This window comes from Radiomyces spectabilis (assembly GCF_025331425.1).
Source record: "Radiomyces spectabilis strain NRRL 2753 chromosome Unknown BYT42scaffold_8, whole genome shotgun sequence".
NCBI classification, from domain to species: Eukaryota; Fungi; Mucoromycota; class Mucoromycetes; order Mucorales; family Radiomycetaceae; genus Radiomyces; species Radiomyces spectabilis.
In genome coordinates this window covers 1,779,781-1,805,294 of record NW_026251933.1, presented here as the reverse complement: position 1 = coordinate 1,805,294, position 25,514 = coordinate 1,779,781, and the positions used below count along the sequence as shown (strand labels likewise).

At 44.3% G+C, this 25,514-nt stretch overlaps 6 protein-coding genes and 1 non-coding gene across 7 annotated transcripts; 4 read left to right on the top strand and 3 right to left on the bottom strand.

Moving 5' to 3' along the window:
* The first annotated feature begins 3,091 nt into the window (after positions 1 to 3,091).
* On the top strand, positions 3,092 to 3,174 carry BYT42DRAFT_t92. The gene has a single exon. It is a non-coding gene; the product is annotated as a tRNA-Leu (tRNA).
* An 884-nt stretch (positions 3,175 to 4,058) lies between these two features.
* BYT42DRAFT_534985 (PMCA-type calcium-translocating P-type ATPase) lies at positions 4,059 to 8,489 on the bottom strand. Its single transcript, XM_051565462.1, has 5 exons — positions 7,765 to 8,489; positions 7,358 to 7,588; positions 6,629 to 7,277; positions 4,872 to 6,558; positions 4,059 to 4,799 (listed from the first exon to the last, which is right to left on the bottom strand). Exons 1-5 carry the CDS (start codon positions 8,293 to 8,295, stop codon positions 4,217 to 4,219), a joined length of 3,681 nt encoding a protein of 1,226 aa, XP_051422667.1. The 5' UTR covers positions 8,296 to 8,489; the 3' UTR covers positions 4,059 to 4,216.
* A 678-nt stretch (positions 8,490 to 9,167) lies between these two features.
* On the bottom strand, positions 9,168 to 14,012 carry BYT42DRAFT_574970 (SNF2 family N-terminal domain-containing protein). Its single transcript, XM_051568915.1, is given in 11 exon segments — positions 9,168 to 9,395; positions 9,578 to 9,690; positions 9,798 to 9,862; positions 9,977 to 10,082; positions 10,174 to 10,460; positions 10,599 to 11,484; positions 11,555 to 12,044; positions 12,204 to 12,205; positions 12,224 to 12,926; positions 13,015 to 13,052; positions 13,143 to 14,012. The coding sequence occupies 11 exon segments, from the start codon at positions 13,516 to 13,518 to the stop codon at positions 9,306 to 9,308; spliced, it is 3,156 nt and encodes a 1,051-aa protein (XP_051422666.1). The 5' UTR covers positions 13,519 to 14,012; the 3' UTR covers positions 9,168 to 9,305.
* Positions 14,013 to 15,343: 1,331 nt separating this feature from the next.
* On the top strand, positions 15,344 to 19,231 carry BYT42DRAFT_498218 (RNA helicase-domain-containing protein; the record flags this gene model as incomplete). The annotated part of the gene is made up of 9 exons (XM_051564550.1): positions 15,344 to 15,912; positions 16,026 to 16,280; positions 16,360 to 16,447; positions 16,523 to 16,709; positions 16,783 to 17,011; positions 17,092 to 17,530; positions 17,619 to 18,437; positions 18,500 to 18,701; positions 18,774 to 19,231. The coding sequence occupies 9 exons, from the start codon at positions 15,344 to 15,346 to the stop codon at positions 19,229 to 19,231; spliced, it is 3,246 nt and encodes a 1,081-aa protein (XP_051422665.1).
* A 680-nt stretch (positions 19,232 to 19,911) lies between these two features.
* BYT42DRAFT_574964 (uncharacterized protein) lies at positions 19,912 to 21,273 on the bottom strand. The gene is made up of 6 exons (XM_051568914.1): positions 21,175 to 21,273; positions 21,062 to 21,101; positions 20,910 to 20,981; positions 20,630 to 20,787; positions 20,386 to 20,558; positions 19,912 to 20,309 (listed from the first exon to the last, which is right to left on the bottom strand). Exons 1-6 carry the CDS (start codon positions 21,218 to 21,220, stop codon positions 19,977 to 19,979), a joined length of 822 nt encoding a protein of 273 aa, XP_051422664.1. The 5' UTR covers positions 21,221 to 21,273; the 3' UTR covers positions 19,912 to 19,976.
* A 1,408-nt stretch (positions 21,274 to 22,681) lies between these two features.
* Positions 22,682 to 23,043, top strand: BYT42DRAFT_646119 (uncharacterized protein; the record flags this gene model as incomplete). The annotated part of the gene is made up of 2 exons (XM_051572674.1): positions 22,682 to 22,698; positions 22,773 to 23,043. The coding sequence occupies 2 exons, from the start codon at positions 22,682 to 22,684 to the stop codon at positions 23,041 to 23,043; spliced, it is 288 nt and encodes a 95-aa protein (XP_051422663.1).
* Positions 23,044 to 23,689: 646 nt separating this feature from the next.
* BYT42DRAFT_498716 (pre-mRNA processing factor 3-domain-containing protein) lies at positions 23,690 to 25,133 on the top strand (the record flags this gene model as incomplete). Its single annotated transcript, XM_051564581.1, has 5 exons — positions 23,690 to 23,863; positions 23,931 to 24,077; positions 24,147 to 24,467; positions 24,542 to 24,839; positions 24,916 to 25,133. The coding sequence occupies 5 exons, from the start codon at positions 23,690 to 23,692 to the stop codon at positions 25,131 to 25,133; spliced, it is 1,158 nt and encodes a 385-aa protein (XP_051422662.1).
* Between the last annotated feature and the right edge of the window lie 381 nt (positions 25,134 to 25,514).

Genomic DNA, 25,514 nt, shown 5'->3' with positions numbered 1-25,514 from the left:
TTCATCAGAGTTAGCGTCGCCAAGGGGGGTAAACCCCCTGGACCCCCGACTGGGAAAATTCAGATCCGACGAAGTCAGCTATCATTTCTGGAACTCTGTTTCTTACAATCATGCTTGATCCCAATCAATGATTTTTCTTTTGTGAGGCGTATCTTTATTAAATGGATTCAAAAATGAGGAAAAGCCTCGTGGTATACGATATTTTATTATGCGCGTCTCAACATGCTCCTGTGCCAGTGTCACCTTTAAATGTTGGCCGTCAGTTACACGCGAAACAGTAACGTACAACTGACCATGGCTGAACACTGGCACCGGAAGGTATAATACGACTTTGCTCAACGATTGGCCCTGTGATTTGTTGATCGTTAGGGCAAAAACCGGGCGTAAGGGTAGTTGCCGTCGTGACAGGGTAAATGGCAGATCGGCTTTTTCGTAGTAGAGCATGATGCGGGGTATGGTAACTTGGTGACCCACATGATTCTCAACGGTAATGGTGGCCATAACGAAATGTTCATGTAAAGAGTTGAGAATATGCGGGTACCGTTACAAAGTCCAGCCTTGGTAACGAGGTTGCGCATCAACATCACAGGCATGTTCACTTTTAGTGTCAGCCTGTGTTCGGGCAACCCTAAATTGAAGATTAATAAGTGATTATTTAGTACGCATGGCGGGCAATGTAGCCTACCTGGGAATGATAGCGAGGCCAAAAGTTCGGGTGGCATCGAATTTTCTTGGTTAAGGGGCCACGTCTGCGCTGAGGTATACCTTTTCCTGGCCTGGGAAATGGTTGGTACAAATGGTATTGATTGCATCGGTATCTCTATTCGTGGGCGCTAAGGTGCATGGCTAGAGAACCGTACCATGTCCTCCAGGGAAGCGTTCTCCAAATTCGGGTATATGGCAGAGATAAGGTGATGAACGTTCGTGGGGGGCATGGTCCATAGGAAGACGGATATGTTCCCGCGAAGGTAGAATGTTCTTGACCGGGAAGGGTATGTGTCCTCCCATCGCCTATGGCGAGGCAGAATGATGCAAACGAACGTTGCTGCATGGCGTGGATATCATTGCCTTGGACATTTTGCAGCCGCATGTTGATTGTAAGGCGCATGTTATGGATCAACGGCCATAAAGAAGATAAGGATATGGCGATATCGATGGTATCAGAACGTGTGCCTTTTCGGATGACTGGTAGGACCTGCCTAAAGTCGCCTCCAAACACAACGATCTTGCCTCCAAAGGGTATAAATGCTGTGTAAGGATCTGACACTCTCATGATGTCACGTAGAGGCCGATCAACGGCCTCTACGCTGTAGCGGTTCATGAGAGGTGCCTCGTCCAAGACGATCAATGCAGCATCGCGGATTTCACCGACTTGGCGATCATCATGCACATCAAATTGCATGTGATGGTATCATCCACGACCTGAGTCACCGGTACTGTATTTTGGATCTTGAGTGCGCAGTCGTTCCTCCATCAAGCAATAAAGCCGCCATTGCAGTTGCGGCGACTGCAATGGCCTTGTGGCCGGAAGAATGAACATGTGCCAGAAGGGTATTGTAAAAAAAAATTCTTGCCGCAACCTCCAGGGCCATCCACAAAGAACAAATGAGAGTGGGCGGTAGTTGGAGTGGTATTGAGTGAAGCGATGATGGTATCAAAGGCAGCTTTTTGATCAGGATTCGGGTATCGGTGCCGTTGGTCGACCAAACGCAAGTCCTCATCATCCTGCTGGATATCGATATCTCCATTATTGCGGAGCTGCTGGAACATTGCATAGTCGTTCTGCGTGCCAGGTATAAGTGAAGTTGACACGGCGCGAAAGGAGACGATCAGTATGCAGTAGAGCTCGCGCTCTACATAGGGGGATATCTGGCTCCTTCGCGGGATCGATATTGGTATCGATAATCGAGACAGAGCTGCTCAGCAAAGGTATCCCACGAAGCCCAGGATCATCAGGGTAAGCCCAAATGAAAAGGGTCACAAACAACTGACGAAGGCGGGTATATTGGTAACGACTGTCCCAGCTTCTGCTAGGCATTGGAATTGCTCTCGACTGGAATTGATCAACCCATGGGCACGGGCAGCCTCTCAAAAGAGGGGTATAGAACAACCTCATGCGTCCGGAGGTATTCAAAGGACGTGGCGCCGGATATATAATGCAGAAGCAAGCGCAAAGCAAAGCGCTCTCTATCGATAGGAGGGGCAAAATAGACACCTCCAACCGCCAGCTGTCCACGCTGGCACCTGCACCAATGACCGTGGACATGCCGGGAGCCTTTGATAAAAATGAACTCGGAAGGAAGCTGATAATAACAGAGATGTCTGGAAGACTCGTTCTCCCGATTCAGAATGAAGTAGGCGTTGAGAGTTGTCAGGTCGTTTTCTGTGCGTAGGAGCACATCCTCTAGGGTATCATCCTCGTTAAAGAACACTTGCTGGCGGTCGGGTAAATGCAGAGCCAGCTGCATGACTGCCGGTGACCGATGGTGGAGGGAAAAGGAGTATATGCGCCAGAGCGCTTCAGGCGCCGAGATATATCGAGCATCTTGGTATAATTGAAATTCATCCACTGGTTGCTGCTCGTCCACTGTCGCATCGATCTCTTGCTGCTGTTGCTGTTGTTGTTGTTCCTGAGCACGCAAAGTAACCTGATGCGATCATGGCCTTTGTAGACGTATTTAAATGAGTATTTAATGGCACTGATCGAGGAGCATATCTCGTAAAGTTGATAAAAATTATAAAAAGCGCAAAAAAAAAATCCCTATTTTTTTATTATGCACTATCTCATAGCAGTAAAAAAAGCAGCGGAGCATAAAAAGTAAAAAGCCAATTGCAAGGCTTCACTGAGATCCAGCAGAACTTACCTTTTACGACGGTTTACAGAGTAGATAAAACGCTCAAAAAGGAAATGTTTTAGGCATAACTTTCTTAATTAATACGCTCTTTTGTTGTCAATAATTCGAAATGCACTCATTTCTATACTTTATGAAGCAATCAATCAACTTCATCAACCCACATCCCCTAACATAGCAGTCACGTCGCAGTCACACTTTTTATGCCATCTATATATTTGATTTCAAACAAAAAATGTGGAGAGATGGCCGAGTTGGTCTAAGGCGTCACGTTAAGGCCGTGATCTCTTCGGAGGCGTGGGTTCGAATCCCACTCTCTTCACTTCTTTTTATTTACACTCTAATTCTTTTTGGCCAATCAGAAGCCGTAATTGATACAAGAGAGAAATAGTCAGGAAAAATCATGGTCTGAAGGGGATATCTTTTTAATATCTCGTACATTTTTTTATTGTTAAAGTAGAGTAATTTTTTTTATTAGGGTTGTGTTAACCAGATATCCGTTGCGGCACCATTGCTCGCCCCGATATCTATAGGAAAGTATGCAATTGGGAAAAAAAAGCGACAAGGGAAAAGCAAAGGTCAAATTGTGCGTAGAAAGCGTGGGGTGGCACTTCTTTTCTTGATAGCTATGGCTTCTGATAATCATTGAAGCGCCAAAGCTTTTTCCTTTTATTAAGAATGAGTGAGCACACATCCCTTGCGGTACGCCAATTACCCCAGTACGTTAATAGACCGATAAGTGTTCGAACATTTTATGCGCAACTGTCAAGTTCAAATGAAACGCCATCTAAATATTTAAAAGTCTCTTTCACATTATGACCTCTAATCCACGAAATGATCACAGAAGAAGTTTTTTCTGCTAACTTAAATCCTTTTACTTAGTCAATGATAGCGATATCCTTTGGTGTCAGAAAATGCTTGACAGTTTCGATTGGTAAAAAAACCCAAAAATGAGAAGATAAGAAAACGATGATGTGTCGAATCGACTAAAGGAATCGCGTTATCGAAAAGAGCATCGATAAATGTTCATTGTGTAAAAGAGTGTCCTTGTGGATAAGGTATCTCTGGAAAAAAACAAAAAAAAAACAAATTGAATCTGTAGATTATTTTTTGCATCTTGTTAAGATAATTTGCTTACTTGTTCGCGACATAATTATGTAAGGCTAAAAATTAGCCAATACCACACAAGGGGAAAAGTCTAAAAAGGTAGCGTTACGAATTTTAATGAGAATAGATATTTAGCGTTAAATATTCATGTAAATTTACAAAAAAAAAATCATACATTAAGAGAAAGAAAAAAATATATTTTAAAGAAACAGGTATCTGTAGAAGAGGAAAAGGATAAATAACAGGAAAAAACGAGACTATCGTGATATATAAGAGAATTGTGTATCTTGATTTTCATTTTCGTGGTCCGGAGGGACCCAACCGGTGGAAGGCGCCGTGGCAACAAGGGTGGGCAACATGACGGAAGCGGCCAAGGCGCTCTTGCGACGACCATCTGGGTGACCGATCACAGCATCGGTAGGAATGTTGTTGGGAGCATGAGTAGCAGAAGGGTATTTGAGAGATTGAAGACTTTGTTGCACGTTGGTATAAGCGTGATTCCACGCCACGCGTTCGTTTCCTGCCATATAAACTGAAGGAGGGACAGATCCACTGAGAGGTCCACCCAAGTAACGTTGACGGGTGGCCGGGTTCCAGAACAGAAACGAAAAGATGTTATCCGGAATAAGACGGATCACTACACCAATAGGAAGCGAAAGGAGACCCACAACGATAGCGATAGCCCATTGAGGTCCGCCCACAGGAGTGACCTGGAACGCCGCACCTCCAAAATTGACAATAAGACATTGAAGTGTCACGCAAAGAATAAAGATAAAGATGAAGAATCGATTAGCAAGAATATTGTGGAAAATATTCAACTTGCTGTCAATGCGGCGACAACTGAAAAAAAAAAAAAAAGATATGTTAATACCGAAAACGAAGCAGAAGAGACGAAATCTTTCAAGTACTTACTTGATTTCATTGAACAGTTGGCAAAACACAAACGTGTTAAAGACAATGGTCTGCAATACGACGCTTTCGCTGTCATAATGCAAGACATCACTGTACAACAGCACGAGGGTGACAACGACTTGGAAGATGGCCTGGCCGATGATCATCTTCCACATCTTGAACGTAATCAAGGGCGCCGAACGAGGCTCAGGAGCACGGTAAAGCAATTCTTCGGTAGGAGGATCGGTCGCCAAGGCCAGAGCGGCCAAGGTATCCATGATCAGATTGACCCACAGTAACTGGACAGCTGTCAGCACCGATTTCTGATTCGAACTGGCCACTGCGGAGATAAACGTTAAGATGACGGCAGTAACGTTGACGGTCAGTTGGAATTCCAAAAACTTTTTGACGGCATCGTTCACACAACGACCCCACATGATGGCCTTGACGATGCTTGAAAAGTTATCATCCATCAAAATGATACTGGAAGCTTCTTTGGCCACTTCGGTACCGGCAATACCCATGGAGAAACCGACATCGGCCAACTTCAATGCAGGACCATCATTCGTACCATCGCCCGTGACGGCGACAATATCGCCCAATTCTTTCAGCCGGCCCACCAGAATCTGTTTATCCTCAGGACTCGATCGAGCCAAGACCTGGAGACGTGGTAGAATGGCATCCATTTCGGACGGCGGCAAGTTGCGGAAAACAGGACCTTCCATGACAATACCACCAGGAGTGTAAATCCCGCATTGTTTCGCAATACTTTTAGCCGTGACAACGTTATCACCTGTGACCATGCGCACAAAGACACCGGCTTTCTGGCACGATTTCACGGCTTCCTTGACACCGGGACGAAGAGGATCTTCAATACCGACAATACCAAGCAGGGTCAGACCATTGTTAGAAACGATATCTTCAAAGGGAACATCGGCTTCGGCGCCCATCTTGACGCCATCATCAATTTCTTCCTTTGAAGGAGGCCATTGATCAAAGTCACGATAACCAATACCAATGGTACGAAGGCAACGAGTGGCATAACTCTGGATAATGTGTTCCGTGCGTTTACGATCTTCGTCGGTAAGAGCGCGGGTCTTGATATCGTAATCGTGATCGAGGGATTTGTACTCGGACGGTTTCAGTGTAATGATATTGGAGCAGTGAGTCAAAAGGATTTCGGAAGCGCCCTTGACATGGGCCCGGTAGATGAAGCGACTCGGTTCGGTAGGATGCGGTAAGCGAATCACGGTGGCCATGGCCTTACGTTCAGAGTTGAAAGGGAGCACTTGCTCGACAGGCCAGCGATTACGGAGGTCTTGGAAATTCTCGGACCCAGTGTCACGAGCAAAAGCAAGTAAAGCGGTTTCGGTTTTGTTACCGACAAAGGCCATTTCACCCTTTTCGTCTTTGCTTTCAAAGGCGGTGGAGTTAATCGCGATGGATTGATTGACAAAGTTCAGGACGGGCTTGGGTACGTGTTGAGGCAGTTCAGCCATTTCCTTGAGGTCCACACGGTTGGCAGGTGCATCCTTGACAAACCGGAAGGAGGAACCCAAAGTGCCAGCGACGACGGTCATCTTGTTCTGCGTCAATGTGCCGGTCTTGTCAGAGCACACGGTAGTGGCATTGCCCATGGTTTCACAAGCCGCAAGAACACGGACCAGATTATTATCCTTGAGCATCCGCTGAGTTGCATAGGCGAGAGCTAAAAATAGAAGTGAGCATGAAATGTTGCACCAATGTAAATATCGGTAGATAACGAAATCCACTCTTACCTAGTGTGACAGCCAATGGTAGGCCTTCAGGGACAGCAACGACGACAATGGTGACGACAACAATAAGGATATCCATGATTTGGCTAACGATGGTGGTGGCTTCGGTCGGAATACCATTTCGCCAGCCGACGAAATATCGGATCAGCAAAACAATCAGCATGAGCAAACCGGCGGCCGAGCCCAACTTGGCAATCATCTCGGCTAGCGCATTGAGCTTTTCCTGAAGTGGGGTGCTTTCCGATTCGGTTCGTAAAGCCATCAGGGTGCGTCCATAATAAGAGTGGATTCCGACGCTTGTCACCAAATACGTGGCAACGCCTTCGAGGACCTTGGAACCGGAGATAATGAATGGATCAGGCAACGACTTATGACTATCGACGTTGGGACGTGAACCCTCGGACTTTTTTTCATTGTCGGTTGAAGATGAAACTTCTTGCGCTTCGGCTTGAGCCATGCGCCAGCAGACGTCATATGCCAGTTTTCGCACGGCATCGGATTCACCAGTCGCGGCGGATTCGTCACATTTGAGGTTGTGACCTTCGATAAAGATACCGTCAGCAGCAACAATGTCACCTGGCTCCAAATGCAAAACATCGCCCACTTGGATATCATGAACAGAGATAAGAGAGGTTGTACCATCTCTCGTGGCCTAAAAAAATACAAGGGTTATTAAAATCGACGTTAGATACGATATGTTTATTATAGGAGAAGGAAAGGGAAAAACTTTACCTTAACCATGCGGTCTTCCTTTTTGGCATTCAGTTTACGAAATTGCTTTTCCTTTTGAAGGTCGTTGACACTTCCAACGAGTACGACGATTAAAATAGCTACAATGATGGCGACGCCTTCTACCCATTGAACGCCCGCCACTTTGTTGCCTTGAGCATCATAATGAGTTTCGGCAATATCTTCATACAAGCCTACGGCTAGCGATACAAAAGCAGCCACCGTTAAAAGGATCTATATAATAAAGTTTGGCGATTAATAACATTGCGTCACAACACATGACCAACCAGACGTAAAAGAAGACAAAGAAGAACAAGAACAAAGAAAAAAAAAAGGAAGAGAAAAGCGCCCCGTCCTCTCCTCCCTCCAAAAAAGAAGAAGAAGAAAGGTGGACTGAATAGTGAACATACCAAAGTTTTGTCCTTCATGGCCATCCACATTAGCTGAAAGATGTTTTTTGATCGGACAGGTGGAAGCACATTGGTGCCAAAGATGTCGGTGCGTGCAGAGGCGAATGGGGAATCATGGTGAGTGGAAGAAGCTTGATCGTTTTGGTGTTGAGAGCGAATAGATGGAGGAGAGGAGGTATGAGTAGGTGTGTTCTCTTGTTGTTGTTGAGTAGTATCTGCGGGATCTTGTGGTTGATGATGGATAATATCAGTGAGCGAGATAGGAGTGTGAATTTGGGCATTGGTGCTGAGACCGTGCTGAATGTTGGCATGGAGACCTTTGGCGACACCGACCAAACCATCAAAGGTATGTAAGAGTGGTAAATTTTTCGGATCCATCAAAGCCGACAGTTGATTCGGTGTAAACGCAAATGGATTTGAAGGATCATTATGGGGACTGGTCAAGTCCGTTCGCATATCAATATTGACAGTAGAAGATTTTTCATTGTCGGCTATTGACGGTGCGGGTGATGCTCGTTCCTTTTTACCCATGGTTTATGTATTGTTTCGGTGGAGGGGTTAAAAAAAAAGAAGAAGAGTAACTAGCAACGAAACGAAAAACTGCCAGTGAGGAAGAGGTAGAAGGTTAAAGTAGTTTTTTTTTTCGCTCTTCTTTTTTTTTATTAGGAAGATCCAGTAAAAAGAGAGATTGGAATGGCTTTTATATAAATTAGAATGAGGGGAGTACAGGATTCGAAGATGAGTGGATCGGCCACTCAAAATTTTGAGTGGAAGTTTCTTCGACTTCTGCTTTGGGTAGTACTTGCTCATCCTTTTATCGATTGGCCAAGTTTCTTAAAAAGACATGACATAAGGGCATGGCAGCCGGGGTGTCGGATGGTTCCACCATGAATTCTCGCTGTTCCATGCGGGAGGCGAACGCCACAGACAATCCAGTCGATCTTGTTAATAACCTTTTTCTATTTGTCTTTTGCCCACGTTACACAACGGAGATCGTAGAAGGACCAAAGACGAAACAAGCTTCGATCATACTTTTTTTTTTGTTTTTGTCAGTCCGCGAAATCCCCAAAAGACTAAAAACTTGCCTTTTAAAGAACTATGGTCTCGTTATGTCCGAGAAAAAAGTCAAAAGTTACATGGAACATGAAGAAAAAGGGAAAAAAGAAATCCCTCCACTCATAACCATGAGATCGACAAAATCGCTGCCAAAAAAAAAAGTAGAATTGCGAGAATCTGAAAATTCCGATCATTTTATCGCTCTCAGAAACCTTCTGTATACACACTTAACACACAGACACATACATAGAAAGACGCACACACGCCATGCATATGCGGGCACTAACGCCAAGGAAAAAAAAGAAAAAAAATCTCATCTCAAATGGAATCTCGTCTCATAGAAATGACGCTTATCTTTGGTTTTTTCTTTCTTTTCATGTGATAAGAGAAAAAAATAATAAACGTAATAAACGATTGATTTATAAGAAAATATAAACAGGAAAATGCAATAAGTTCTGTTTTGGTATTATATGTGTATTTTGTATCTATAGATCGAAAAGGGACCGAATCTCTTGGGTGGTCAACTTGGAACTCTTGATCATGCCATCTCCCAAGGCGCCTTTGGCAATTTGGGCCTAATCAAAACATCACATCAGTCAATAAATAAAAATAAAACGAAACAAGAGCAAAGAGACGGACAGACATGACAAAATAAACAAACACAACATGAACAGTGTCAACAAGAACAAATAGATCTTATCAATGATAGATAACGAACCCATGTAAGAAAAAAGATTATCGAGAGAATATACCGTACCTTCTTCTGCTGTAATTGAATTATCTTTTGTTCAATGGTCTTGTCAATCATGAGTCGGACTACTCGAACAGGAAGTTTTTGGCCAATACGGTGAACTCGGTCAATGGCTTGCTCTATAAAGAAAATGACGGGATTTAATTTTTTTTTCAGTTCCCTTCTGTGACCTCCCACACTGCATGTTTATTCGCGCCTCTTCTTTTTCTTTTTAAGGGTTCTTTACCTTCCACAGCAGGGTTCCACCATATATCCATCAGAATCACACGATTCGCCGCGGTCAGATTAAGCCTGAAAAAAAAGGAGTCCCGTTAGTCCCTTCTACAACGAACGCACAGAATCCTCACGGTTTCTCTTTTTTCGACGGTTGAGGATGGAGTTTTTCTAAAGGTTCAAACACTTTACCCTAAAGAGCCACATTTGAGGGAGATAAGCATCACTAGACATTCCGGATCGGTTCGAAGTGCATGCAGATTCTTTTCACGCAGTTGGCTTGGCATGGAACCATCATCTATACAGGAATTTAAGCATGTGATCTATTGTATATATATAAAAAAAGGAAACAGTGGAAACCACATTGGGGTCAATCAACCCACACTTACAACGACAGAATTTGAAACCACTCTTTCGAAGTGGTTCTTCCATTAAATCCAACATGGACGTAAACTGGGAAAAAATAATGGTTTTCTCCCCCGGGTAATCCTTTCGCGCTGCTGATAACAGCTCCAGCATCTTATTAATCTTGGTGCTTGTCAAGAACTTTCCTCCCGGGATTCCACCGTCGGACTCGGAACCAGTGGCCACTGTCATTGGTCGAGCATACTGTTCTACCTGTTCATTGCATGTCGAACAAAAAGTTCCCTCTTCTGATTCCTCAGGTTTTAAATTCCTACATTAACAAACAAAAAAAAGTTAGCGCTATCTGGATCTGTCTTTGGATTTTCTGGGTTTCCTTTTTTCTTTTTTTTTTTTTCTCAACTTGCATGTGCGTATGGTTTTTCTAGAAGATCTAAAAAAGAAAACTTACTTTCCGCACAGTTCACACGTCTGAAAGGGCGTCGTCGATGGTGCTGGGGTCTTGTCAAATACGGATTGTCCTACTTGGCCTACCCCTTCCCATCCGAGATCGGCAGCCATTTTTGCCATGATGAGTCGTTGCGCAGCCGCTTCACTGGCTTCACGCGCTTCTCGACGACTGCTCGGTCCAGATGACGGTGTCGTGCCTTCGGTGGCCAACTCTAAAGCATCGGTATCGGACCCAATTGATTTTAATACCAGCTGCGGATGGTCACACGCTTGCCGTAACCGTAGCAGCATGCACAACATATTGAGGTAGTTGCGTTCGCCTTTGCCTGAGCGAAATAATTTTTCCACCGTCGACTTGGTCTTGCTCGTCAATAAATCATACAAGGCTTGCTCCTCTTGACCAAAGGTCAACATAATATCCTTCTTTTCACGAGCCGGCAGTTGCAGCGACAATTTGGTCGACAGTGATGTGGCATCGGCGGCTTTGCTCGAGGAGGGCGTATCCGTCGAGGTAGAGGGCGACAGCGAAGCAGATGGCGTCACAGAGGCTGACGGACCATCGGAGACATCCATTTCCACATCCGAGGACTCTTTGCTAGATACTTTTAGAATATCTTTGGTACGTCGTAACATGACGGCCATTAATACGGCTTTCAAACGTTCCATCGCCAACCGTCCTTGTCCGAGCTGAATAGGCAACGAGATGGTTTTCTTGAATGTCTGATAATCCGACAGCGGTTGAATACGCAGGAACCGTAACAAGCTGTATAGTTCATCCACATGATTCTGGATAGGCGTGCCCGTCAGACACCATCGCTTCTTGGCTATTAACTCGGTGCACGAAATGGCGGATCTTGTATTTCGATTCTTGATTTGTTGAGCCTCGTCTGCGAAAAAAAAAATGAATGAGACTGTGGTAGTATTTTTGTCACCCCTTTCTTTGATGGTGCAACTTACCGAGTACTACACGATACCATTTTGTCTGAAACAAGGGGCCAAAGCCAGGTCTGCATGGTGCGGAGGTTGAAGTTTCTTCCAAAGGCTCGGTGTTCATGGCTGCGTCGCTCGGACTAGGTGAAGTCATGGCACTGCTCGAACCGCTCGTCGGCTCTTGCGACAACGCCGCTTCCTCTTCGACACCGCCTGATTTCGCCTTTTTACGCCCCTTTTTCTCAGTGCTGGGCATATCGGAAGCGACTACTTGATATGTGGTGACAACGACATCGTATTTTCGAAAAATTGAAGGATCCTTGCTTCGTCCAGGGCCATGATGAACAAGCACCTTAATCTTATCGTCCGTCGTTTTGGTGCGAATCTCGTTCGCCCACTGTTGGATCAGGGCAAGCGGCGTCACAATCAATGTCGTGCGTCGGTGTTCATCATTGTTTTCCGCTGCTTTCGTGGAAGCCACCAATGCAATCGTCTGGATCGTTTTTCCTAGACCCATCTATTAATTGCAAATCATGATTTTAAAAAAAATAAAGTCAGTATATAAAAACGTCGCAAGCATTCCGTTCATTTTTTCATCATTACATCCTAAAGGGAAAAAGAAGTGCGCGTGAGCTTTTTATGATTCGACAATTACGTCTATACGAGTACGTATGGAATTTTGTTTTTTCTCGCTTACATCTGCCAGGATACCGCCACTGCTGCTTTCATTGTTTTCGCGATCCATCATCCATGCTACGCCCCGAGCTTGATGCGACATGAGCGAGATACTGAGCCCTTCCACATGGAGATCCTCTTCTTCCTCTTCCTCCTCTTCATCTTCGTTTTCCCTTGATGGCTCATCCATTGGTTCCTCCCTGACTGATGCCGATGTCTCTTGGTGACGCTGTTCCATACTGGAGGATGGCTCTGTATGGGTCACTTCCATAGTTTCTCCTTCTACTTGTCTATCCGTTGGTCTATGCAATTTGTCTTGTCGTTTCTTCTTTTTCTTGTGCAAATTGATAATATCGGTAGGAATGCTGTCTAAAAGTTGGGCAATATCGCGTTTCGTTTGATCTTCCTGAAACTGAGAACCGGCTCTGTCCGAGCCTCTGGCCAGACGGTCGGAAGTGGAAGATTTGGTGTCATGCAAATGGGTATGTGGGTTTCTGTAACGACAGGAAGGGTTGAAAAAGGGGGTTTCTCGAAGGATGGCTTGATGACTCAGGAAGAAACGCGAGACAGGATCGACATGACTGGGGCGACAGTAAAGAATAATCCACAGTGGGGTCCGTGCCTGATTCACTTTGGCCCGCGGAATCACTGCGTCCCACCATATAATACGATTATCCGCCAAAGGACCAAGCACTTTTGTATCCTCAAAAGGAACCCAACCATACTATAACAATCCAAATAAAATAAAAATCACACAACTGTCAGTCACTCAAATCAATTCCATGTGCCAGTTCTTTGTAAGAATACTGTACGAATTTACGAGGTATGCCGCGCGATGTCACTGTAAATGCTATTTTTTTTTTTTTTTTTTTTTTTTTTTTTGTTGTTGAAAATACCCACATTAGCCTCATGTGCAATACAATTACGAGCGCGTACTTACAGTAATTAACCGAGTCCCTTTTACCCTCCGATTCCAGACGTACGGGTTCGTATTGTTCGTCTTTGGGGAAATCCAATGTCTTTAAAGTGACAATATCAGTTTTCATCATGCCGATACACACGTTGCGGTTGGTCATTTCTTCATCAATGATGAGTTCATCGTCGTCGTCCTGTTGGGATTGGGATGCCGGCGTGGTAGGCTGGGACTGGGTTGCTTGTGTATAAAATGGGTGCTGTTGTCCAAGCCATGCACTCACATGAGGCATTTCCTCCAGGGAAAGCTGATGCATCGAGCGAGTAGGAATGTGGGACGACGATGGCGGCCGAACCGCTGTGTGGGTTGGACTCATATTATTGGAAATCGATCGTAAAGACATGAAGGAGTGGGATCGGACGAGATCGTGAGGTTGGAACGGTGCATAGAGATTGGAGGATGAATGGGACAGTAGCGACGGCGATTGTGAACGGTGAGAAAACGTATTGATGCCTACAAGATCCTGCCGAGACCATTTTTTACGTCAGTTGTCAACGGAATTCTTTAGACCTTCACAGAAAGAGGGTTCATCCAATGAGGTGATCATACTATCGGATTCAAATTGCTTACAGGGTTCGCGGATGGAGATAGGTGAGGCGCCATGGCGGCATAGGATAAAGGAGGTAAATCGACTTGAAGACGACGTCGTTTGGTTTCCATGGCGGGATCGTCGTTGATTACAATAGGAGAAGCGGGACGGCTGCCGGGTTTGGAGGGTACGGACCCACAGCCGTTTGTGCTTTGCTGATAAAAAGGTAGCTTATCACCGGGATCCATTATTCTCCCTCTTTTCTCTATGCATAACGTGATACGAACAAAAAAAGTACTTCAAAGAAGACCCATCCATTGAAAATTTATTCCAAAACTTTGAAGCACCGTTTCGCACTTTTTGGACCATCACATGACAAGGCAGATGACCCAAATTTTTTTATTCATAATTCTGGGCTAACCGATCCAATGTTTTTTCTTTTCGTATGGAATGGCAAAACTCATATATACCCCATGGGACACCGTATTAAACATGTTTCCAATGCAATTCAACCTGAGATACCATCGATTTATCCAACCTATTCTCAAAACCCCGTCTTGAAAATAGGTCATCAGATGGTCGTCAGGTTAGAAACAGATCCTCTCATTGCGGTAATACGTCTTTAGGAACCTCCCTTTCGCAGCTTACTTTTTCAAATAACTCTGAAAGAAATCGGTCGACTTCTATCTGATGATGCATAGTCTTGATGCTAAAGAAGCCCCTTCCACCTGTACGGCACGGTCGTTTGATACATTTGGAAGCACAAAGCAAGTAAACCATGGCACAGTCACAGTGGTCATGTGAGCATTTCCTTCTTGGGGGATGCCGCGTCTCGTCAGGAAAACGCTGCCCATGGACCGAAGTCATACGCAAAATAAATATCCGTGAAGCTAGAGCGTTTAATTTATGATGTTCTTGATCGTTTCCTGCGCACAAACTTGTACCTATATCTTTTGTCGACCTTTTTTTTTTACCGCATTAACTTATGCCTCTTGCGTTGGCAGAAAACTGCACGCAGATAGTAATAGCATTCATTCCATAAAAAGCAGAGATACAGCTGTAATAATGTCCCTTGCGAAAATTATCAAGGATGCTGGCTGCGTTGCTAGACATATCGCTTTGCAGTAACCGTAGCAATGACAAGCAAGCGGGATCCGATGATAACAATAAATTTTCTTTCATCATTACCCCAAACGAGTCAATGATGTGCATCGGCAGTACTTGCAACCAGAGTTTGGTTATAGAGAAGCATAGTGATTTTATTACTAGAGCAAAAAATGATCTAAATTGGACTCCGAATTTTGATGGTTCCCCATGGTTGCTTCCCAGCCCTTGAAATGATTGGAAAAAGGCTTTACAAAAGCAAAGGCCCTAGTATTGCATGTAAAAGCCATGAGTAATATTAACTGTACCTGATACTCGCATCTTGCTAATGATCCTGTGTTTACAAGTTCATCTTTGAAGAAAAAACCCCCAAAACAGGGAGAGCACGATGCTGACATCACCGACTATTTGATTCTCCGCAACACACTGCCGTTTGAGTTGGACCTTTTTTTTTTTTATTCCAGCCCAACTTGTTGCTGCGACATTTTCTAGACGAGTGTATTTTTTTTGTCAAGAATAATTCACTTGTGTCAATATGGATCATTTTGACGCTGCTTCTCAAGATGACTTTACCTTTCTAGAGTATGGTGCAGACACGCAATCTTCTCAGTTTGATTTCAATAATTTCACGCAAACGCAAACCAAACTGCACGATCACGATCCCGATTTATCGCTTGCTTCTCTTTCGTTGGAGCCGTCGCAGACGGATGAAGCTCAGAATGCCAAAACCAACGGAACGACTTCGTTTGTGAATGAATTTCAGTTTGAAGGCACCGATGACTTTGACGCTTTTGAAGACATGGCCGGTCCTCCCGATGAACGAGATTTGCCGAGTCACGCTTGCAAATACTGTGGCATTCACTCACCGGCTTCGGTTGTCAAGTGTGTCACCTGCAATCGCTGGTTCTGCAATGCTCGAGGAAATACTTCTGGATCCCACATTGTCAATCATTTGGTTCGAGCCAAACATAAAGAAGTCATGCTGCATCCCGAATCGCCCCTGGGTGAAACTATCTTGGAATGCTACAACTGTGGTTGCCGCAACGTCTTTTTGCTTGGTTTTATTCCCGCCAAAAGTGATACCGTCGTTGTCTTGCTTTGTCGGTAGGTGAAAGATTCCAATCTTGGACAACCCTCGTCGGCATCGCTGTATCGGCGGGTTAGGTTCTTTTACAAGGATGGTGCGTTAACCAAATCCTCTGTTTTTTTTTTACCAGACAACCTTGTGCAGCTGTGCCTTCATCCAAAGACATGAATTGGGATACATCGCAATGGATGCCCTTGATCGATGATCGTTGTTTCCTCAGCTGGCTTATCAAAATCCCTGGAGAACAGGAACAGCTTCGTGCCCGACAAATTACCTCGCATCAAATCAATAAGCTCGAAGAGCTGTGGAAAGATAACGGAGAAGCCACCTTGGAAGATTTGGAAAAACCAGGTGTCGATGATGAACCTCATCCTGTTTTGCTGAGGTAATTGAGCGAGAACCTTCTCACAGAAGCGGACGCGGTACATGTAGTGCGTGGATGCTAATTTCTTGTTTTGCTGTAGATATGAGGACGCTTATCAATATCAGAACATTTTGGGTCCCTTGGTACAAATGGAAGCGGACTATGACAAGAAGTTGAAGGAATCCCAGGTATGCATACCCCGAATATTCACAGTGTGCACGTTTCAGTTCTCAGGGCTCATCTTTTACGTTGTTGCTTTGTAGACTTGCGATGATATTGTTGTACGCTGGGATGTGGGTCTGAATCAAAAAAATGTGGCATGGTTCTATTTCCCGAAATTGGAGATGGGTGAAGTCAAGTTGGCCGTGGGTGACGAACTTCGCTTGAGATACCGTGGTGAACTTCATGAGCCTTGGGCTGGCGAAGGCCATGTCATCAAAATCCCCAACAGTAAGTATCCTCGAAATGTTGTAGAGCAATAGAGAAAAAAGGCAAGAAAGATATTGAAAGTTTTTCATTGTAGACGTGAGCGATGAAGTGGCCTTGGAACTTCGACGTAGTGTGGCTCCTCCCGTTGAATGCACGCATAATTTCTCTGTGGATTTTGTTTGGAAATCCACCAGTTTCGACCGTATGCAATTAGCCATGAAAACATTTGCTGTGGATGAAACCAGTGTCAGTGGATATATTTACCATCGTTTGCTCGGTCACGATGTCGAACCTCAAGTGCTCAAGACACAGATGCCGAAGCGGTAAGTTGTTTGGAAAGAGAATGGCGGGAGTAAATGAGTAATGAATTAAATGTAATCCTCCCCCCCCCCCGGTTGAACAGGTTCTCGGCGCCCAACTTGCCTGAACTAAATCATTCTCAAGTATACGCGGTCAAATCAGTTTTGCAGAAACCACTTAGTTTGATTCAAGGTCCTCCCGGTACGGGTAAAACGGTGACTTCGGCTTCGATTGTCTATCATTTGGCAAAAATGAATCCGGGCCAAGTTCTTGTAACCGCTCCCTCCAATGTGGCGGTGGATCAGCTTGCTATGAAGATTCATCAAACCGGTCTCAAGGTGGTGCGTGTCACGGCCAAATCGCGCGAAGCTTTAGATTCCCCCGTTTCCTTCCTGACCCTCCATGAACAAGTGCTCAACAACGATACCAACGTGGAGTTCCAGAAACTCGTCCGCTTGAAACGCGATCAAGGCGAATTGAGCGCCTCCGATGAACGAAAGTACGAGAAATTGAAACGTGAATCGGAACGAGAAATTTTGTCGGTGAGTCTACACTCCTTCATGATCCATTTTCTATTTTGGTGTACATATGTTTGTCCTTGTTACTCATTTTTTGAAATTGGACATGTAGAATGCGGATGTCATTTGTTGTACGTGTGTTGGTGCGGGTGATCCTCGTGTGGCTGTGCTGAATTTCCGTACGGTGCTGATGGACGAGGCCACGCAAGCGTCTGAGCCGGAATGTATGATTCCTCTGGTGCTCGGTTGTAAGCAAGCTGTTTTGGTCGGTGATCATCAGCAGTTGGGACCGGTGATCATGAACAAGAAAGCCGCTCGTGCGGGTCTGTGCCAATCTTTGTTCGAACGTTTGGTGATCCTGGGTATTCGTCCCATTCGTCTTCAGGTTCAGTATCGTATGCATCCTTGCTTGTCGGAATTCCCTAGCAACATGTTCTACGAAGGCACACTTCAGAATGGTATCACGGCTCAAGAACGACTTCGCAAGAACATCGATTTCCCCTGGCCAGCTCCCGAAACTCCCATGATGTTCTACGTAAATCTCGGCAACGAGGAAATCTCCACCTCGGGTACTTCGTACCTCAACCGAACCGAAGCGTCCAACTGTGAAAAGATCGTCACTCGATTCATGAAAGCCGGTGTGCTTCCATCTCAGATTGGTATCGTCACGCCTTACGAAGGTCAACGTTCGTACATTGTGCAATACATGCAATTCAATGGTTCACTTCGCAAAGATCTCTACAAGGAAATCGAAGTCGCTAGTGTGGATGCTTTCCAGGGTCGTGAAAAGGATTACATCATTCTCAGCTGCGTAAGAAGCAACGAACATCAAGGTCTTGGTTTTTTGAGCGATCCTCGTCGTCTCAATGTCGCTTTGACTCGTGCCAAATACGGTATCGTCATTCTCGGCAATCCCAAAGTTCTCAGCAAGGTGAGTGAAAGAAAAAGAAATGGTACGAGGAAAGGTAGACTGATAATGTCAATATTTTGTAGCATCCTTTGTGGCATCATCTTTTGGTGCATTACAAGGAAATGCAATGTCTTGTGGATGGTGCTTTGAATAATCTGCGTGTGTCCATGATTCAGTTTAGTCGTCCACGCAAATCGTATCGCAAAGACGACAAATTCCGTCAAGGACTGGCTCATCAGATTGATGCTCGTGAAGCGTTCGCCCGTGCTCCTTTGGCGACTGAAAGTAAGAATTCTTTTTCTTCGCATTTAGGAATCGTGAGTAAATTAACATTTTTTTCTTTCTCTGCCTTTACAGATCGTCGTGGTAATCGTATGTATGGTCAAGAATACATGCAAACCCATGATCCTGTTGGTTATATCCCGTCGGAATTGGGATCCCTTCCTACCTCGCAATTCAGTATTCCTTTCATTCCTTCTGCCAGTGGTCCTTTCACTCAAGACATGTCTCAATCGAGTGTATTTAACCGTAAAACGACGCGACAGAATGCTTTAACCGACAACGCTTCACGCTACGTTCCTGGATCGTCGACGTTCGCCAGTCATGCATTTGGATGGCAAATGGGAGCAGGATCTCAGAACCTTTACAGCAGTCAGTCGTCGATTGGATTAGCGCTTTCACAAAGCGATCGGTTAAGAATGATGGCTGAAATGAGTAGTCAGGCCGGTGGTCAAGGGTCGATGCTCAGTCAAGACAGCATCAACTACGATTACGACGATTACAAGACATCCTACCTGTCGGGCATAAACTATTAGTGGTTACGACAACACGTTTTTCAACGACATAACGCGGGATTCCATTGAGTGGCAGATGAAACAGGAAGATACGATGATTTTGACGAAAACCAGCCCAGAGTCATGATGGATGTTAGATTTACTGACGGTCAAACGGACATCAGCCAATCGATTTTTTTTTTTTACCGTTACCTTCCCCACTTCTCCACACGCCGCCCCTTCCATCCATGTATACACACACACACAACTCGACTCCTCAGGGAACAAACGTCGTGGTATGTTTTTAAGGCGAATGGGTTTGTTCTCAAGAAAAAAAAAACGAAATCATCCGTCATCTGTATGCAATGTATTCTTTTCTTTCGGTTTCCTTTCCCCAAGTTGCAGTCTGCAATAACCAAGGAAGAAGATCCGTAGATTTTGGATGCAGTGCTTGTCAACCTTTGCTAGTCACCCATCAGTATCTTGTCATCGCGTCATAAAAAAAAAACTGCCGTCAATGTATAAAAACCATTTTTCTTTTCCCCTCTTTCTGTTCTATTTTACGAACGATTAGTACATGTAGCCCTGATGATGAAAAGGAAAACGTGGTGTGAAACGCAGACTTAACAAATCAAAAGAAACAGTTCCATCTGCTGTTCAGTGACGATGACAATGTGTTTATTCCTTTTTAAAAGAAAAAATTGTAATAATATAGATACATACGCGAGTAGCAAAAAAAAGAAAACCAAAGTATGTTTCGTCTATCAGGAGTAAACATGAAGCCATCTCATGAGAAAAACTGCATAATTTCGTCTAGCGCGGTCTTTTTTCGGTCGTGACACAGGCTGTCGAGTTTTTCTTGAATGGGGTCAGTGTAACGAGGTTCGACAAACGTACTTTCGGAGGTCACCGTGATAATGTCGCCGTTGAGTTGAGGATCAAAGACTGCACGAAAATAAGCATCAAGACAACGACCCATAGGTACTGTGCCAAGAGCATTTGCGATTTGTTTGGATTTCCCAACAATCATAGGGGTTTCAACAAAGTGAGGTGCGATGGCATTCACGCGGATATTGGTGGATCGTAACAGAGTACCATAACTCTTGGTCAGTCCTATGATCTGATCTCCCCACACACATACATTAGTTTGATTTCGCTTCGTTGCCAGCAGTAGCAAAAAAAAAAAAATAGCTTACCGCATGTTTGGAAGCGGAATACAGTGGAGCAAGTGGGGCGGCACAAAATCCGTAAATGGAAGACGTGTTGATCACACAACCTGCTTTCTTTGTTCGAAAAAAATGCTGAATGGCCAGTCGATTCGCTTTGGCGGCGGCAGTCAAGTTGACTTCCAATGTCCTGTATGAGCCATCTGCCATATGGATTTTTTGATGTTAGAACTAGGCTTAATATCTTTTTACAGCACCACACATTTTTTTTTACCTAGTTCATCATCTTTTGTCAGAGAAGAAGATTCCAAAATTCCCGCCACAATAATCACAATATCGATGGTTCGTGAAAAAGCGGCGTTGGCGACTTTATAGAGTTCCACTTGGGAAGGCCAGTGAGTGATATCGCATGCGTGGAATAAGGCTTGTTGTCTTTCAATGATTGAGGGAGAGTCATGATCATAGATAATATTAGAAATAAGAATAAAAAAAGAAGGGTCAGCATATAGAATTAAGGGCAGGGGAGTGTATTATTTGCATCCAAAAGCACTGACCGTCTAATGTTTGCTTGCGTCATAATCGCTAATCCTTTTTCGTTATTTGTTCCAGAAAAGATCACATTGGCACTAGGAAAAAAATAAGAAGAATAAAAAAACCAGCTTTTCAACTTGGAACCCTGCGTCATCGCTTTTTGTACAGAGCTTACTTTAACGCGACAGACTTGTATACCAAAGCTTCGCCAATGCCTAGTTGCAAAATTTTCGATGTGTTTTCTTGCCTTAATCGTACTGACACTCCAATTGCGTCATCTTGCAATACCTGAAGTACCGCCCAAAATCAAAACGGTCTTGTCACTTAGATCCATATCAAAATGTGGGCACGGGTGAGGAATCAAGAAGGAGGAATGAGACAATGAAACTTGGGATCGTTTTATAGTCAATAGAGTAAGAGTTTTTCGAATCTTCGGCTTTTTTCCAGTTTTGGATTCAGGAAAAAAGGAGACAATGGAAACGCGGCTAGAACACGAGCACTATTGCCAGTGATGAAGGTAGGAGAAGTAACACAGTGAAAGGATGAGGATTCTCGCTATATATATATACTCTCGTTCTTCATACTGCCGGTAGGTCGAATGACCCGCGCAGAAGATCAATCCAAGATGCGCATTTTTACTTTTTCATTCTTCACTGCATATTGTAAACATGCATGCAATAAGAAAAAAAAACCATTGATTATCGCTTTTCGAAGTGTGCTTTATCCCCCGCAATGAACATGCATTTCATACCACCAAACTCATGTATGAGCCCTTTCTTTTGTGGAAATAGGGTTCATGTTGAATCTCTTTCTGTGGATCCCGCCCTGCTTCTTTGCATAAAGACCCGTCAGTAGACAAAACAGTCGTCTACTAAGCTCCTCAATCTGTCCATTAGTACAGACTGCATCAAGTTCCACTCCCGCCAAGGGATGGTAAGATACTGGATAAAAGCGGATGAACCTGTAACCACAAAGAACTCTCCATTTTATACTCCTCACATGTGTGTCATTTTTTCTGATGCACACACCGTTTGGAGAGGTATTTACTTTCTTGGTATTTGCACAAATAAGGTCGCTTCTCCCTATTACCTGTATCTACACATAAACGATACATCGTCTATTTACGATCCTGATTCAACAAATGGAAGGTTGTGTTATAATTGCTGCATAACAAACAACGGGTCATGCTTGATTGTATGTGTCCCGATGGTCGCAGAACATTTGCAACACGTCCCAGCAGCAACAGCCTTCTTTTTTCCCTTGGACTTTTTACAACAGGGATACGTATGCTGTAGAGCCATCTTTTTCTTTCTTTGTTCATCACTTGAGGAGTCAAAACCGAATTTGGTTTGTTTCGTGTGTGTGGCTTTCATTGCATAAATGGTTTTCATGATGCGCTTCCTTGGTGATAAAAATTGTGATTATATGATATTAAAAACCACACCTTTTACGTGATGAGCAGAGTTTCAGATATGTTGGTTTAAAGGTTTTTTTTTTGAGCAACACGGCTGCATGAAGACTAATATGGCATACGTCAGGTTCGAACGAGAAGGAACGCCATGAAAGGAACATGTTTGATGGAGTCATGAAATTATCATCTTTTCCCTAAGCATAGCTACTAGTGAATTCGTGCAACGCGTCTGTTGGGAGTGAGCCAGTTCAAACGAGTTACATAAATGTGATGAAAGTTTTTCTCAGCTCCAGAACTCGGAGATGCGAAATTTGTTGAATGACTGGAAACGATGTAAAAAAAAGTGAAATTGATCGATACTCCATCCTGAAACCGTGTAATGCAATGCGATTTTACAACAAGTATAAAGCCATGTGGGAGAAGGGGAGTTTTCTCAAATTAATGTTCTCTTTTCTTTGATTTTAGTTTATCACAGAAAACAGACGCAAAATATCAAAATGAACAACAGTACATGGGACAAAGCTGCTGGTGATGCCAAGAACAAGTTTGGCAATATGACTGGCAATGACCGCATGGCTGCCAAAGGAACTACACAGAACACCACTTGCAAGATCGAAGAAACGTTGCAAAATGCCGAAAACCGTGCTTCCGGTATGGCTGATCAAGTTAGGGACAAATTCAGCAACCTCACCAGCGGCAATAGTACCTCGCGCAACGCTGGTGACAGTACTCAGCAGAATTTGTAATCACAGTGTTAAACCTGTAATGCAGTTAGTAACAATGCATGAATAAAAAGAAACATATTTCTGTTTGTTACAAAAAAAATGCTGTCCATTGCGTTTTTAGTCTTAAATAAGCTTTCTTATTCCATAATTAGTATAATCAGAGCATGGGAGTTTTGTGCGTCGTTCAGTAGCAGTTTAACCACAATAACTAAAGGCCACCCTCTTGATGAAACCTGACCGCAAGAAAAAGGTGGTTACGCGGTTCATGCGTGGCGGACATGCTAAAAAAGGCATACCGAATGACTCGGTGACGTCAAGCGGATTGTGACTACCAATTTTTTCACTGCTGCTGCAAAAGGAACCAGCTTGTGGAGGACAATTCGACCACTTCAGACCCATTTTTGCTGCGTATATTCAGTTTTGTGTGAAATAACACCATGTCGGATCCACAACAGGTAATAACTTTTTTACCTTGTGTTAACTTATATACACTGGCATATGGAGCGCTAAATTTTTTACTTATTTCTAGGCGGCAGCACTGGTCGCTGCCAAACGAGCCGAAGTGATGGCGAAGCTTGCGAAATTCCAGCAATCCAGCGGGATGTCGCCTTCCAGTTCTCGATCGCCGGGCAATTCACAACAGCAGCATCGACCGTCGCAACCTAGAATGTCGGCCAGTCAATGGAAACCTCCACCAACTCCACCTAAAGCTTCGCCAAGTCCAGTTCCCGTTTTACCTCCCACTGGCGGACTCAATGCATCCGGCAAAATCGATCTGGTGGAAATCCAAAGAAAAATTGCAGAAGCCAAAGCCAGAGTTACCGCAAGTGGCGCTTCCCTGGTGAGTTGTGATCGCTTGTGTTTTGCTTCTAGAGACTTGGTGAATTAACCACAAGATCTGTAATTAGCCTCGATCGCCCGTGGCCAGCATGCGAACCGCTGACAAAATCCCAGCCGCACCTCCACAGATAGCTTTGGATGAAGCCGGTAATCTCGATCTCAAAGCCATGTTGGACAAAGGCATTATTCCCAAGAGAGAAACTCTTACCTCAAAGGTACAAAAGAAAAAAGCCAAGCAGATCGGGATCTCATTCAATGACGCGCAACTAATCCTTTTTTTTTAGGCCAACGAACGTAAAGCGGCGGCCGCGGCTGCTGCAGCCAAACCAAATAAAGAAGCAAAAACATTAAAGATCGAGCAACCCCCCGAAGATTTTACGGACACGACCAAGAATCCTTACTATGATCCCAACTTACACGCGCAGGCAGCACCGAAACTACGTCGATCCCGTCCTCTCAAATTTGTGCAGCCCGGCAAATTCGTACAACAAGCAAATCAAGAACGAGCCAAAGCCCAGCTCGAAAAACTCAAACAGGAAATCGCAGAAAGTGTACGAAAAGCAGGCATGGAAGTGGAAATGGATGTATCAGATAAAGCAATCAAAGTAAGAAAGTGCAACTTTATTTTTATTATACATGAAGGACAGAGGCTGAAAGAGCGTGTTTTTATTATTTGCAGAAAGAGCCGCCACCAGCGGCCGAGTGGTGGGATGCGCCGTTTTTACCAAACAAGACATATGACGATCTCGAGACGGCTCCTGTTAATCCTGATGAATTGGGTGCCTTGGTCACCTTGTACGTTCATCATCCTATTCCCATCAAACCGCCGACGGATAACAGTGCAGCCACGCCTGTACGGTCATTGATGCTGACGAAAAAAGAACGAAAGAAACTGAGACGACAGCGAAGACAGGAAGCACAAAAGGAAAAACAAGACAGAATTCGATTGGGCTTATTACCGCCCGATCCTCCCAAAGGTAAGAAATTATATATTCACAGAGGTGAAGAAAAAAATCGTAACTGACATTGTTATTTTCCGCGCGGTTACCATAGTGAAAATTAGCAATTTGATGCGCGTGTTGGGACAGGAAGCGATCCAAGATCCGACCAAGATCGAAGCAAAAGTACGAAAAGAAATGGAAATGCGTCAAAAGCAGCACGAATTGGCCAATGCACAACGTCAACTGACGCCGGAAGAACGAAGAGCGAAAATCATGAATAAATTGAAGGAAGATCAGAAGACGAGCAACGAAGTAGCGGTCTTCAAGTAAGTGTCTCGGCGAACGATATTACCAAAAACAATGACTAAGTATTCATTCGGCTGCTGTGTTTGATGTAGGGTCATCAATTGCTCGCATCCAAAGCATCGTTACAAAATTGAAGTGAATGCGCAGCAGTATCAATTGACGGGCATGGTGATTGTGCATCCAAAATGTCATTTGGTGATTGTGGAAGGCGGTCCCAAGAGTATCAAGGCATACAAAAAGTTGATGCTTCGGCGAATCGATTGGAATGATATGCCACCACCGAAGGACGGAAGCAGTGATGCCATGGAAATCGATCACCCCGAAGGCGAACAACAAGAGAATCGATGCTTCCTGGTATGGGAAGGTCAAGTGAAACAAAAGGCATTCAAAAAATTCACCTGGCGA